Below are 15358 nucleotides of genomic sequence, written 5' to 3'. Positions count from 1 at the left end.
CGAAAGTGGCGCGCGCAGCCCAGCATACCCCGGATGGCTGACCTACCTCCCTGTCGCCTCCGACTCGGCGACAAGCCATTCCACTCCACAGGCATGGACTGTTTTGGCCCGTTGTATATAAAGAAAGGAAGAGGAACCGAGAAGCGGTGGGGTATTGTATTCAAATGCATGACCACCAGAGCGATACATATCGAACTCCTTCCGACCATGAGCACAGACTCATTCCTTATGGCCTTCCGAAGATTCACATCGCGGAAAGGAAAACCGTCTACATTGTTGTCTGATCACGGGACAAACTTCAAAGGCGGAGAAAGAGAGCTGAGAGAGAGCTTCCAAGCTATGGGCCCAGAACTTAAGACCCACCTCGCTCCATCCCAGATTGACTTCCAGTTTAATCCCCCGAACGCACCCCACTTCGGTGGAACCTGGGAACGAGAAGTACGTTCTATAAAGACAGCCCTGTATGCCGTGCTTGGGGCCCAGACTGTGGCGGAAGAAGTCCTAATGACAGTCCTCACGGAGATCGAGGGAGTATTGAACTCCAAGCCCCTCGGCTACGTCTCCAGTGATGTAGCAGATGTCGACCCAGTCACCCCCAACACACTCTTGATGGGGCGGCTGGACCCCGCGCTACCCCAGACAATGTACAGGCCTGAAGAAGCGAACGGCCAAAGAATGTGGAGGTACAGTCAAGTACTAACTGACAAGTTTTGGAACAGCTTTCTACTCCACTACCTACCGTCTCTACAGACCCGCCAGAAGTGGGTAAAAGAGAGAGACAATTTGACAGAAGGAACAGTCGTCATGATTATCGACCAGTCACTACCCAGAGCTATGTGGCCGGCTGGCCGCGTAAGCAAAGTGATCACCGGTGCCGATGGCAAGGTCCGAGCAGCTGAAGTGCTCGTCCAAGGGCGAACTTACACACGACCCGTGGCGAGGCTAATAGAACTGCCCAGACTCCCAGACACTATCGATGACGACCATGACCCCATGACTTTGTGAGTTGACTGACCCTTACAGCGGACCTTGAGTGGTAGACAGTGCGGTTAATCTGTCACTGCTTAGCTAATTAGGTGGGCTCGTTGTAGTAGAAGAAGTTCTGCTTCTTCGTAGTCAGCTGTTGTGAAGGATCAGATTAAACCGAATATATATATTTATTTATGGATATATATTTAATAGTATTTGTATATCGTTTGATATCCCCTGTATATTCCTTGTACATATACACTGAATATCCCTTTAGTCTACTAACAGCCCATAATAGTTTCATTCTACCATTGGACAAGAACCTGGCGCCAGCAGCCAAGCCCCTTGGTTCAAGTTCAATCGTGCCGACGAACATGTCGTTACAAGCCCGGTTCCGCGTAGGAATACGTCTGGCGAAATACGAATGGTACTATTTGTTCACAGCGCATATATATATGGCGCAAGTAAAGTAGAACTTTCTTTTAGTCCATTAGTCCTTTACCCTCCAACCTAGTAACAGACGTGAAGCCTCACCCACGACGCACGTGTGGTGCAGTATGGCCTACTTGGCCTCAGAATAGGCATTGAGACATCGTGTGGATTAATAGTTGAATTGTCATAGTTTGGCACTATACCGTCGAGTGGGACGTATTTCTATTAAGTTAATAATAGTCTATTATGTATGGTGCATCGTTCGGTTAGAGTTATAAAGTGAGCAGTACCCCCCCATCGTTCCTGGCGTTATCTAGAGTCTTAACCAGGCTGGGCAGACCACGTGTGGTGCTTTCATCCGAGGAGTTCTGGGCCAGGACGAGTGGACCTGTACATTGGATTACTTTACCCGGACGACGGCGAGCCCTACACGGCTTGGATTATCTACATGCTTTGGGTGCTTTGATTATGCCATGGATAACTGCTGAGTGTTGGAACTACCCCCCGAGAGGAGTCCAGGTGAGACGGCGCTCTACCCCGAGTGAGGTCGCCTCACGTCTCTTCGTTGTGGACCGGCAGCTACCGTCTACAAGAGGGCCCAGCTGTATTCATCTGTGGACCGAGGTTCTGTGGGCACCGTGTTCAGCACTCTGAATTCTCCCAAGAAATCGTCGGCCAGATGGGATATCGCCAGCGGCTCTCCTAACCCCCCCCCCCTACTGACTTACAACCAGCGGGACCCCCCTTTAGTGTATCCAGCTATAATCATTTAAGTACCATCGCTATAGTTCCCTAAAGAACCAGGTTGTATACTTGCTCCCTGCGTAACCAGAGATTGGACATTCAATGTTGATTTGCCTACGAATACTCATTTGCCTTACAAGTGCATTCAAATCATAAATGTCATTAAGTGAACGTTGTATATACCCTTTGCTATATAAAATATTCGATTTATACATTTGTGTGGACTTCGTTTCATCAGGTGGGAAAGTGTTCATCATATCTATATCATGTACTGTGTGGCCAGTAGTTAAAGTACATAATCGGTAGTGGTTCAATGATACCATACTTATCAATATAGTCAGGGAATTGTACCCCTCAGTTACAGGTAGGATCACCTGTATTTTATTTATATATTCTTTATATTTGGATTACAGATTGCACCTTGTAATGAGTTATTGCATCAGTTTGGACAGTGTGTGATGGGTCTGTCTGCATGCTGCCCCAGATACATATTTTTTTTTGATCCACTTTTTCTCCCATTTTTCTATATTTTCTCCCATCCCAATTTCGTATCATCCAATTCAACCCTCCCCTGTCACGAACGCTGTTTCTTGCCTCCCACAAGCCGGCTGCAATGTGGACTAAGTCATACATAGCACAAGTCCCCTCCGGTACTTGAGGTAACAGCAGTCGCATCTTTTCACCTGCGCAGCTCGATCTCTCAGTGTCGAGGAGTAACGCGTGGGAGGCTCACGCTGCCCCCGACACTTCCTGATTCTACTGCGCAGGCGCACCAACCGACTTGTAGGAGTCGCTTGTTCACAACGCCCGATCCCCACCCTTCAGTTTCCCTCCCCGTAATACGGCCAATGTGTATTACTGCGGACGACCAGCTAAACTGAAAACAATGTGGAGAGCTGGATTCGAACACGCGAATCCTAGCGTCTCCACACTGGTGGCGAGTGCCTTGCCCACTACACCACCTAGCCGCCTGCCCCAGATACATATATGCATGAGAAACACTAGGAATGGACTTTGCTGAATAACATCTTAAAAGAACGTCAACAAAGGCACATTGAAGTGGTCGGATGGCGTAGCGGAGATTGCGCTTGTCACCAATGCAAGAGGCTGCATTCTCGACTCCCGGAGTCAGCATTACCTGCGGCTTGGGTCGATCGTCATACTAACTCGTTTGGCTGGGTTAGGGGGAGGAAAGTCGAGGGTGGTAATCTGGCGTTGTGGACAGGTCAGGTCTGGGCGCCTACTCAGCGGAAGGCAGGAAATGGTGAAGGCAGTGTGACCTCCCACGCGTTACGCTTCACCAATGAGAGTCCTTGCTGCCAGGTGAAAAGAGAGCCACTGGCTGTCTCCACATGTGTCGGAGGAAGCGTGTGGTAGACTTCAGGGTTCCCTTGTACCGACCAGTAGGAGGAACATGCGCACAACAACCAGGTAGGGGGGGGGGGGGAATTGGCATAACGACTAAAATTGGGATGGGGAGAAAAATAGAAAAATCAGGCAGAGAAAAAGAGGATTAAAAAAAAACAAAGGCACATTGACGTACAGAATATAAGCTTCCTGAAACCCTCCTGGCTGTTTCCTGAAACTCTCCTGGCTGTTTCCTGAAACCCTCCTGGCTGTTTCCTGAAACTCCCCTGGCTGTTTCCTGAAACCCTCCTGGCTGTTTCCTGAAACCCTCCTGGCTGTTTCCTGAAACTCCCCTGGCTGTTTCCTGAAACCCTCCTGGCTGTTTCCTGAAACCCTTGTGGCTGTTTCCTGAAACCCTCCTGGCTGTTTCCTGAAACCCTCCTGAGTGTTTCCTGAAACTCCCCTGGCTGTTCAAATGAAGCCACGAGGAGAGTTAAATAAAGTGAGTCAAATGAAGCCATGAGGAGAGTCAAATGTAGCCATGAGGAGAGTCAAATGAAGCCATGAGGAGAGTCATCTCACCTCAAACTGAACAGTGACATCTCCTTAGCAAATGATCTCAATACCTTCTATGCGAGGTTTGAGGCTGGTAATAACAACACCAGCCTACAAGCCACGGCAATGGGGGGGGGGGGGGGTCTGCTGATGGAGACTCAGTGTTCAGGGTAACAGAGCATGAGGTGAGGCGGACCTTTAAAAAAGTGAATATCAGGAAGGTAGCAGGACCGGACGGCATCCCCGGCCGCGTCCTAAAAGTCTGTGCCGACCAACTGGCCCCGGTATTCACTGACATATTTAACCTGTCCTTAGAACAGGCTGTCATCCCCACCTGCCTGAAGAAGTCCACTATCATCCCTGTACCTAAAAAATCCAAGCCTGCTTGCCTCAACGACTACTGTCCCTGTAGCTCTCACCTCCATAGCCATGAAGTGCTTTGAGAAGCTAGTAAAGGGCTACATCTGCTCCTCCCTCCCCATCAACCTGGACCCCCTGCAATTTGCATACCGCCCCAACAGGTCCACGGAGGACGCCATAGCCCATGTGCTGCACACAGCAGCATCACACCTGGACAAGAGGAAGGGGAACTATGTGAGAATGCTATTCATCGACTACAGCTCGGCATTCAATACCATAGTCCCCTCCAAACTCATAGCCAAGCTCAGGGACCTGGGCTTGAACTATGACCTCTGCCAGTGGGTCTTGGACTTCCTGACGGGCAGACCCCAGGTGGTGAGAGCAGGCAACTGCACCTCCTCATCCATCACTCTCAACATAGGGGCCCCCCAGGGCTGTGTTCTGAGTCCCCTCCTCTACTCCCTGTACACACACGACTGTGTGGCTCAGCGGAGTAACAACACAATCATCAAATTTGCTGACGACACAGTAGTGGTGGGCCTGATCTCTGCAAACGACGAGAGGGCCTACCTGGAAGAGGTCAAGGTCCTGGCGGGATGGTGCCAGGAGAACAGCCTCTCCCTGAACGTCAGCAAAACAAAGGAGATGATTGTGGACTTTAGGAGGTCGGGGGTCAAGGACTACAGCCCCCTCAGCATCGACGGGGCACCGGTTGAGAGAGTGAACAGTTTTAAGTACCTCGGAGCCCACATATCCAAGGACTTGACATGGACCACACACATTGACAGTGTTGTGAAGAAGGCACGACAACGCCTCTACTTCCTCAGGCGCCTAAGGAAGTTCCAAGTCAGTCAGAAGATCCTTAAGAACTTCTACTCATGTACAATAGAGAGCATCCTGACTGGCAACATCACCTCCTGGTTTGGGAATAGCACTGCACAAGACCGTAGCAGACTACAAAGAGTGACACGTTCAGCCGAACGCACAATTGGAGGGGGGCTTCCCACCCTCCAGAACATTTACAACAAGCGGTGCAGGGGTAAGGCTAAGAGAATCATCAAGGACTCCAGCCACCCGAACAACTGCCTCTTTGAACTGCTGCGGTCAGGCAAGCGATACCGGAGTCTCAAGGCGAGCACAGAAAGACTCAGAAGAAGCTTCTATCCCCAGGCCATCAGGCTGCTCAACGAACAATAAACACTATGCAACAACCATCAAATGCACACAGCACACACATCCACATGCACACACTCACTTTAAACAAACAACACACTGCAGCACCCACTCTCCACACTTTAGATCACCTAAACACACTTTATATTTATTGGTAAAGGATTTGCACTACAACTCGTACACCTTACTGTAAATTGTACCTAAATTGTACCTCATCCCATTTCTGCTTTGCACTATATAGTATTGTATATTAGTACATTGCATAGTATATTGTATATTGTATGGTAACTCAGTTACTTCTATTCTGCATCGAACATTGTTCATATGTCTATACTGAACACTGTGACCTCTATTTTTACTTCTATTTTACATGCTATACTATTTTATTTCATACTTATCTTGTCTAGCACAGTCTCTGGAGCGTAACAGTAAGAAGCATTTCGTATAAAAGTATTCTGTACTTCTGTATGACAACTATTAAAGAAACTTGAAACTTGAAACTCATGCGAGGAGAGTCAAATGAAGTGAATCAAATGAAGCCACGAGAAGAGTCAAATTAAGTGTGTAAAATGAAGCCATGAGGAGAGTAAAATGAAGCCATGAGGAGAGTCAAGTGAGGAGAGTCAAATGAAGTGAGTCAAATTAAGCCATGAGGAGAGTCAAATGAAGTGAGTCAAATTAAGCCATGAGGAGAGTCAAGTGAGGAGAGTCAAATTAAGTGAGTCAAATTAAGCCATGAAGTGAGTCAAATGAAGCCATGAGGAGAGTCAAATGAGGAGAGTCAAATGAAGTGAGTCAAATTAAGCCATGAAGTGAGTCAAATGAAGTGAGTCAAATGAAGCCATGAGGAGAGTAAAATGAAGCCATGAGTAGAGTCAAATGAAGTGAGTCAAATTAAGCCATGAGGAGAGTCAAGTCAGGAGAGTCAAATGAAGTGAGTCAAATGAAGCCATGAAGTGAGTCAAATGAAGTGAGTCAAATGAAGCCATGAGGAGAGTCAAATGAAGCCATGAGGAGTCAAATGAAGTTAATCAAATGAAGCCATGAGGAGAGTCAAATGAAGTGAGTCAAATGAATACCGTCTTCATGTCTTTATCGTGTCTTTTTCTTTCTCTTCCAGGCGCCTTACTTGGAGATTAAGAAGCAGATGGACAAGCATGACCCCTTGGCGCACCCCCTGCTGCAATGGTGAGAAAATGCCTTGTTCAGGAGACATGGAGTGGCCTCTAGAAGAGCTTGTATCACTTAAGCCTTGTCCAGACTAAAATTATTTTGATCTTTTTAGTTTTCGTTTAGTTTTCATTTTAAAAAAGGAGGAGGAAGAGCTGTGGATTTTAATCGGCAGGAGAGAGAGAGAGCTCAAAGCCGTATACCGGTATAATATAATAGCCCTGTGGTGCGGTCGGAGGCAGCTCAAACTACCTGTGTTGTAATACATTTATTGATTGATGTTTAACTTGTCCGTGTGTCTGTCCAGTCCTTTTCGACTAGCAAACGTTGTCTGTATTTAACGTTACCTCAGGATACCAATGTCTATTGTATTTAGTTCTTTTTTTGTTGGCTGGATTTTGCATGCGGATTAAGGGAGATGTCAATCTGTTGTCGACGGTGGTAGTACAGGCGCAGTACATTTAGCTGTAAAAGCCTGATCAAGCTCAATAGCTTCTGTAACACAAACGCAACTACTCTGTACATCCCATTGTTGTTGTGATGTTTTCACACGTGGGGTAAGGGAGAGGTGGGCTATCGTGTCATCGGTTCAGGAGAAGAAGCGTTTCGCTTGTAAAGATGGTGACGCAATGGGGGGCGTCTTCAGAATTGCGCACTCTGAAAGCTGGTCTCAGAAAGTAGCGTCTTCAGGCTCCCAGAACGCAGTTCCGTGTGGATGAAAGGTACATATTAGGGATGCCCCGATCACGTTTTTTGCCACCGATACCGATCACCAATCGTCGTGAGCCATATCGGCCGATACCGATCCGATACCGATCGTTTTTGATTAAAAAGAAATTAAAAATTATTTTATATAATTTTTTTTTATTTATATAAAATATATATATTATATAATTAGACTTGTACTTGTATTATCTGCGAGACATCGCCACCACGCAACAAGTCAAAATGCTCGCTATCTGCAAACTGCGCCACTGTCTGTGTACTCTAGTAGCCTCCAGCTCCAAAAAGGATTCTCCGGCGCTGCAGCTGGGCCCTATTGGTATAACGTTACTACTGTCACATTCAGCAAGCCCTCAGCTCGAATACGCATTCAATCAATGTTATAAGACATTGATATCAGGAGCTATCTGTAGCTACTGCTAGCCGGCTAGATGACGTTAAGACAACTATTTAGTTCAATGGGACATTTCGTTTTGAACTGTGAACTAACGTCAGCTAACGCAAGCTAACGCACGCTAACGGAGATATCAACATGGACTACTAGACTTCCTGGGGCATTTGTTGATATCCGGAGCTATCAGTAGCTAGCCGGCTAAATACCGTTAGACAATGCCTACTAAAAGTGAATAGTTGACTGGGTAATTTTGTTTAAACAGTAACGATAGCTAGGTAGCTAACGTTAGCTCAGGTCGAATGCACTATCTAGACTCAGCAGAGGAGGTCCGCCTCCTCTGTGTTTACAAACTCTACACGGGTACGGGCGGGGCTAGGGAGGAGGAGCAGTTTGCAGGTCCTGTGCGTCTGAGACAAGCGAGTGAGATATCCACTTGATCAGTTTCCGCGATCTGCGAATATGACTCATTATCGGAATTCCCCGATCGCATATTTATACTGATTATCGGCCGATAACGATCGGTGGCCGATCGATCGGGGCATCCCTAGTACATATGATCAAATACTTTGCCTGATACGACATAAATCATTTTAGTCTGGACAAGGCCTTATAAGCCAATCAAACCATATTAGGCTTACTAGGCATCAGGCTAAGAGCCATATTAGGTTTACTAGGCTTCAGGCTAAGATAGATATTAGGTTTACTAGGCTTCAGGCTAAGAGAGATATTAGGTTTACTAGGCTTCAGGCTAAGAGAGATATTAGGTTTAGTAGGCTTCAGGCTAAGAGATATTAGGGTTACTAATGGCCCTAACTGATGGCGGAGGCAACCATGCAAGGTGCCAACCAACAACTGCGCTACCTCCCGAGCCACTGTTGCTCCGTGTATGTAGCCAATGGTTTATTCCTGTGTGTTAGGCTTGGGGCGATATGCCCAAAATATCATATCACCATTATTTGTCTGAGTTTTGATGGTAGTAGTATAGTATTTGACGGTATCAATTTCCAGTACAAATTACAATGTGATATGACATTTATTTTATGTCTTTCTTTATCTTGTCATGGTGAGATTTCATTCAGAATGGTCTATTTTATTAAAGGTCAACCTCCACGTTGTATTTTTGTTCAATAAACAATGTGGACTAGGCCAACAGTGACTTTCATGAAGAATTGGAAAAAAAAGTATTGAAATTGACCCAGTTTTAGCGTTTTTATCAAAACATTTTGTCTGCCCAACACAATCACCACGCACGTGCATATTTTAATCAATGGTTCATAACGTGCGCGTGTAATGTCGTCACAACAGGTGTTGGTCACCAGGGGGCTCTGTGAGTCACAGGCAGTAGCAAGGAGGCGGAGCATTATTTCCGGCGTTGGGTGCATGATGCGCATGCGCTGTGATCACACCAGGCAGCCAACGCCGGGAATAATGCCGTTTTGAGCAGTTTATAAAAAATATTTAAAATGTTTATTAGCAACGCAGAGCTTTCAAACCATCCCGTATCTCTGTCCGAAACCCTCGTGCAACTGTGAGTACATTTGAAATGTCTCTGTGATACTTGTATAACGAACGGTTCGGCCAGAACCAGTCCTTCATGGTAAATCTAGGTTGGTTTCCTATTAAGGAGCAAGTGACTGTGGATTCACTCGGTGCATCAGTCACGAAAGGGGCTATGATGAGCTTGGCAAGCCAGAGTAAAACACAGTTTTCATTCAATCAATAACAACATTAACCAGACTCTCGTTGTGTCTATTATGCTAACGCTAACGTTACCTCATTGTGTCTATTCTACAAGCTTTAACGTTACCTAGCCTCTCGTGTCTATCTGCTAACGTTAGCATTAGGCTAACTAACGTTACCACTCGTCCCTAACCCCAACAACAAGCGTAACTAATCAGCGATCTTTTTGTCAGACTAAACTCTCCGCTCGGTGGCAAATTGTGTTGATGTCGGTTTTGTTTCATCAATAAATGAGGCAGAATACACAGTGACTGTATCCTTTTTTATTGCACTTGTTTCGTGCTGCAAACATACATAAGACATCCTACGCGAGACATTAAAGATGGCGGCGTTCTGTTTTCGTTCAGACTCTCCAGACAGTGACGTGTCTCTCTTCTGACCAATCAGTGGTCTGCAGTTTTTCACGTGACATTTCTGGAGCTCTCATGCTGATCACCAGCAGCCCCGCCTCCCCACACGGAGACAAACTGAGTACTTTATTTTAGTGGAAAAGCAACATTAGATTCGGCTCATTAATATGCACCTGTGTCCTGTTGTGACGTCGGCGTTTGATAAGCTTTTTTGATTTGCGCGTGCATGTTATTCGTGCGTGGACCTTTTTAACTCTTTCAGAGTGGCATTTCCGGTGTCAAATGGAAAAAAATAAATAATGAAATGATATACCAATGATGTAAACTACCCATAATTGATCAGTAGGGTTTAAGCTGGAGGTTGGCCTTTAAATGTTTTAATACTGCTGCGAGGAATCTTTTTTTGATTCACTTAAAAATTAGTGCTGTCAATAGATTTAAATTTTTTTACTAATTAATCTCACAATTTTCTGTAATTAATCTAGATTAAAAATTGCATTTTTCTACTTAAGACCGAAGCTTGTAACAGATATTTACTTGAGTAAAATCATGGAATTAATGTAAAATCAACACAAAGAAAGTATATTTCGATTCAAAGACTATTTTAATAGCTTTCTTTGAATAGTTTCTCTCCTGTGAAATACAAATGTTCAACAAAACCATCAACATTGACTCAGCTAGACCTCTTTCTTATATCCGCGGCGCTAAAATTGAAGATTTTTCACTCCATAGATTAATCTAGATTAATTTATTTTAATGCTTTAAATAATTTTAATTAATCTCCAAAGTTAAAGCTTTAATTTTGACAGCCCTATTAAAAATATATAGTATGGGGACACGTGATGCAAGGCTTGGTCCTCACTGCAGCCGACCAGTGGGAGGCATGGTCTAACAACGTTCGAGACAGGTGAGGGTAGAATTGGATAATACGAAATTGGGATGGGAGAAAAATTGAAAATGGGGAGAAAAAGTAGATAAAAAAAAAATTATATACACCTTCATATTCTATACACCTTCATATTCTATATACCTTCATATTATATACACCATCATATTATATATACCTTCATATTATATACACTAGGGATACACCGAAAATTCGGCCACCGAAAGATTTCGGCTGAAAATGGCTTTCGGCTTTCGGCCGAAAGAGTTTTTTCACCGAAAATATATCACCGAAACAGAAGCAACCTGTAACCTAACGCGTGTTGTTGTGATGATGTCATCAAAACGCGGATTCATTACATGCGCGCTGTGAGCTCTTCAGTCCTGCGTGATACTCCTCTTGGGACTCGGGAGCAATGCATCTCCTCGGGAGTCGCGCTGTTTCTATGTAAACTCCGCGCGCAACGAGTCCAATAAATGCGTCTTTAACATACTTTATCCTTATTTACTATATGCCCGTTGCGGTTAATCACTGAGTGATCTAATATGCATATTATTCAGAGCGAGAGGGGGAGGGATTGTGTTTCTCACATTGACGCTGTCTGTCGCGCGTCTACTGTGCCAAAGTCATCTGGGGACTAGAAAGCTGCGCTCAGTAGAGCACAGATGTCTGCCTCTCTCTCTCTGATTGATTGAAAACTTTATTAACAGATTGCAGAATGGGTACAATACAGTACAGCTCAATACACACAATTGTTAAGGGGATGCAGACCAGAGAAAGACTTTCGTCTTGTTTACATCAGGGTCCCCCATTTTCAATTCATCAGGACATATATGACATACATGACATACAGATAGACAGTACTGCTACATCTATACATTTATGACATACCAGATTTGCAAATACAGTACTGTTTGTGATACAAAAAGACCCATAATAGTGATTATTTATTATTTAAGTTAAGTTTTGCCATAATCATATATTTTTCCATAATCTGGTAGCTGAACAACATTGGTAAAAAAAATTCTATTCTATGAATCATTTTCGGCCTTTCGGTTTTCGGCCAACTGTTTCCTATTTTCGGTATCGGTTTCGGCCAAGAATTTCCCATTCGGTGCAATATACACCGTCATATTATATATACCTTCATCTTCATATTATATATACCTTCATATTATATACACCTTCATATTATATACACCATCATATTCTATATATATACCTTCATATTATATATACCTTCATATTATATACACCTTCATATTATACTATTTTCCACGCCGGCAATGGGTTCTGCTGAACCGTTTAAGATCTGGGGTCGGTCGCTTTAAAGCATCATTAAAGAAGTGGGGCCTGGCAGACAGCTCTGCATGTGAGTGTGGAGACCCTGAGCAGACTGTTGACCACATCCTGACCATCTGCCCCCTATACAAACCACCCTCGGAAGCCAGCCTCTTTGATGTGGGACCAGAGTTAAGGGCATGGCTACAAGATACGGAGTTGGACCTCTGACGTTACACGAAAGAAGAAGTAGACCTTCATATTTAGTAGAACTTCATATGGTAGACCTTCATATTTAGTAGACCTTCATATTTAGTAGACCTTCATATGGTAGACCTTCATATTTAGTAGACCTGCATATGGTAGACCTTCATATGGTAGACCTTCCAGCCTTACTGTGTCACAAGTCAGACGTCAACACGTGTCACATTGAATAAACAACACACATCAATATGACAGACTGTTGAGTGACAGCTTATACTGTTGAGTGACAGCTTGTCGTCCTTCTCTTCTCAGGGTGATCTCCAGCAACCGTTCTCACATCGTCAAGCTTCTGGGGACCAGAGTGAGTTCTGTTCTCTAACGACTACTCAAGTCACCTGGGCCCTCTGCATGTAAAGGTCCTGGCCCGGTCAAACTGCCCAGCACGTTCCAATACTAAGGGAACACTCCAACATTATGGGATACGTTCTTCTCCAGAGTCAGATGACAAGATATACCAATTTCCTCTTTGTGTGTTCAGTTAAAAAACTATCCACCTGCAAGGGGAGCGTGCCTACTGCCTATGTTCCCACAGCCCTATGTTCCCACATTTCCTTTTTTAATATATCTGATTTTATCCCCCTCTCTCTTAATTTGGTAGCCAATTACACCCAACCTATTATCCAATTGTTCTCTGGTAGTAGGGGGTTCGTCCGGGAACATAGGACTGTGGGACCATTACGCTGTGGGAGCATAGGGCCTAATTTTGAGAAGAATCTTAGAAATGTGGGAACATACGGCCTAATTTTGAGTGAGAAATAAAATCTTAGAAATGTGGGAACATAGGGCTGACCCCCCTGCAAGCTAGTCTAGGTTAGCACAAATTAATGGAAGCCTAACCGTCTGCCAACTCTCCTGGAGTTTTAAGCTAGGCGAGTGGTCTGTAACCGATTCACCAAATATGGCGCTTGGTGTCCGACTGTCCGTACCAATATGTAGCAACAGTAACTTCCTGATACCTACATTATGTACATTATGTTCTGGAAGAGTTTGAAAAGTTGTGTTTGTTAAAAAAAGGTTTGACGGAGCTATCCAGTTGTTTACGTTCGGATTATGGAATGGGCCTTTAATATATTAACTATTATCATTATTGATGGATGTGAGAAAGTATGTTGCAAATAGATTTCGGGGCCATATTCTCCAGATCCCTAGAGGAGAGAGAGCGTGGAATGAAAGCGATGTGGTCCAGCAGCTCACACGTCTTCTCTGTGCATCTTAAACAGCAACTGAAGTTCATGCACACGCCACATCAGTTCCTCCTGCTCAGCAGTCCACCCGCCAAAGAGTCCAACTTCAGAGCCGCCAAGAACCTCTTCGGGAGTACCTTCTCTTTCCAGTAAGTCTCCCCTTGGAGAAGAAGTCCTGGTGGGGGTTTTTGATGCTGAATTATGCCTTAAAGCAGGGGTGCCCAACCTTTTTTGAACCAAGATCTACTTTTTAATTTACCACCTAGCCGAGAGCTACCAGCCAAAATTGTACCTACTCTCGGCTAGTATTAATAGTATTAGTAATACCCATTCAATATGCACATGACAGAACATATTATATGGCATATAATATTTTCTGTCATGTGCATATTGAATGGGTATATAATATAATATGATATTTTATATATCATTGTAACGGTGTAGTGTAGCAATTACAAGAATGACGAGACTAACTTCTCACGTTGGGCATGCAGGCAGCATGACCCATTTATTTCACACTCTGCAATACACAGACAACACACAGACTCAATTCAATGGGCATGAGAAAACATGAGTTTACATTGCCAAAGCAAAAGTGGAACAATACAATCAAAACAAAAATGATATATGTACAATTAAAAGGGAATAGGAATGATGTGTAAACAGAGCTGTCACATTGCAACTGACAGTCACGATACTGGAATTTCGAACTTCGATACGATACCTTGAAAAGTATCGATATTCGATACCATTTTCGATACCACAGGGAAAAATGTTAAATCTTAAAATGTAAAAAAAATTAAAAGAAAGATAAATATATATATATATATTCTTTCTTTTTTTTTGCTTTTGTTGCTGGTTGATTCTCCTCAGCTTCTCTCTGGTACTATAAGAGAAGATAAATATAACACTTTTAAAACCCTTTGTTTATTTTTAGATCAGACATTTAAAAATAACTAAATGATCTAATCTTAGAAATTAAGTAAAGTTAAAAGTACTGCATGTTAAGCATAACAGATTGATTGATTGATTGAACATTTTATTAACAGATTGCAGAATGGGTACAATACAGTACGGCTCAATACACACAATTGTTTTTTTTTTTGATCCACTTTTTCTCCCATATTTTTCTATATTTTCTCCCATCCCAATTTTCGTATCATCCAATTCAACCCTCCCCTGTCACGAACGCTGTTTCTTGCCTCCCACAAGCCGGCTGCAATGTGGACTAAGTCATACATAGCACAAGTCCCCTCCGGTACTTGAGGTAACAGCAGTCGCATCTTTTCACCTGCGCAGCTCGATCTCTCAGTGTCGAGGAGTAACGCGTGGGAGGCTCACGCTGCCCCCGACACTTCCTGATTCTACTGCGCAGGCGCACCAACCGACTTGTAGGAGTCGCTTGTTCACAACGTTCGATCCCCACCCTTCAGTTTTCCCTCCCCGTAATACGGCCAATGTGTATTACTGCGGACGACCAGCTAAACTGAAAACAATGTGGAGAGCTGGATTCGAACACGCGAATCCTAGCGTCTCCACACTGGTGGCGAGTGCCTTGCCCACTACACCACCTAGCCGCCCTAATACACACAATTGTTAAGGGGAGGCAGACCAGAGAAAGACTTTCGTCTTGTTTACATCAGGGTCCCCCATTTTCAATTCATCATAACATTTGACATACAGATAAACAGTACTGTTAGATCCAGCCATTTATGACATACAAGATATACAGTACTGTTTAAGAGACAGAGTTTCTAAAAGAGAGTATACCGTTAATTTACTTCTG

The 15358-nt window shown here is 44.1% G+C and overlaps 1 protein-coding gene across 1 annotated transcript in view; it reads left to right on the top strand.

Moving 5' to 3' along the window:
• parp8 (poly (ADP-ribose) polymerase family, member 8) overlaps nucleotides 1–15358 on the top strand; it is a gene marked incomplete at its 3' end in the record, with an annotated part of 303800 nt that overhangs the window by 271752 nt on the left and 16690 nt on the right. Inside the window, exons 18-20 of the mRNA XM_084309021.1 lie at nucleotides 6701–6768; nucleotides 12641–12689; nucleotides 13609–13721. Coding sequence (XP_084165147.1) covers nucleotides 6701–6768; nucleotides 12641–12689; nucleotides 13609–13721 — 230 coding nt within the window. The remainder of the gene's footprint in view (nucleotides 1–6700; nucleotides 6769–12640; nucleotides 12690–13608; nucleotides 13722–15358) is intronic.

Source organism: Notolepis coatsorum (genome assembly GCF_963971535.1).
Source record: "Notolepis coatsorum genome assembly, chromosome: 2".
In the NCBI taxonomy this organism is placed as follows: Eukaryota; Metazoa; Chordata; class Actinopteri; order Aulopiformes; family Paralepididae; genus Notolepis; species Notolepis coatsorum.
This window is presented reverse-complemented; position numbering and strand designations above follow the sequence as displayed.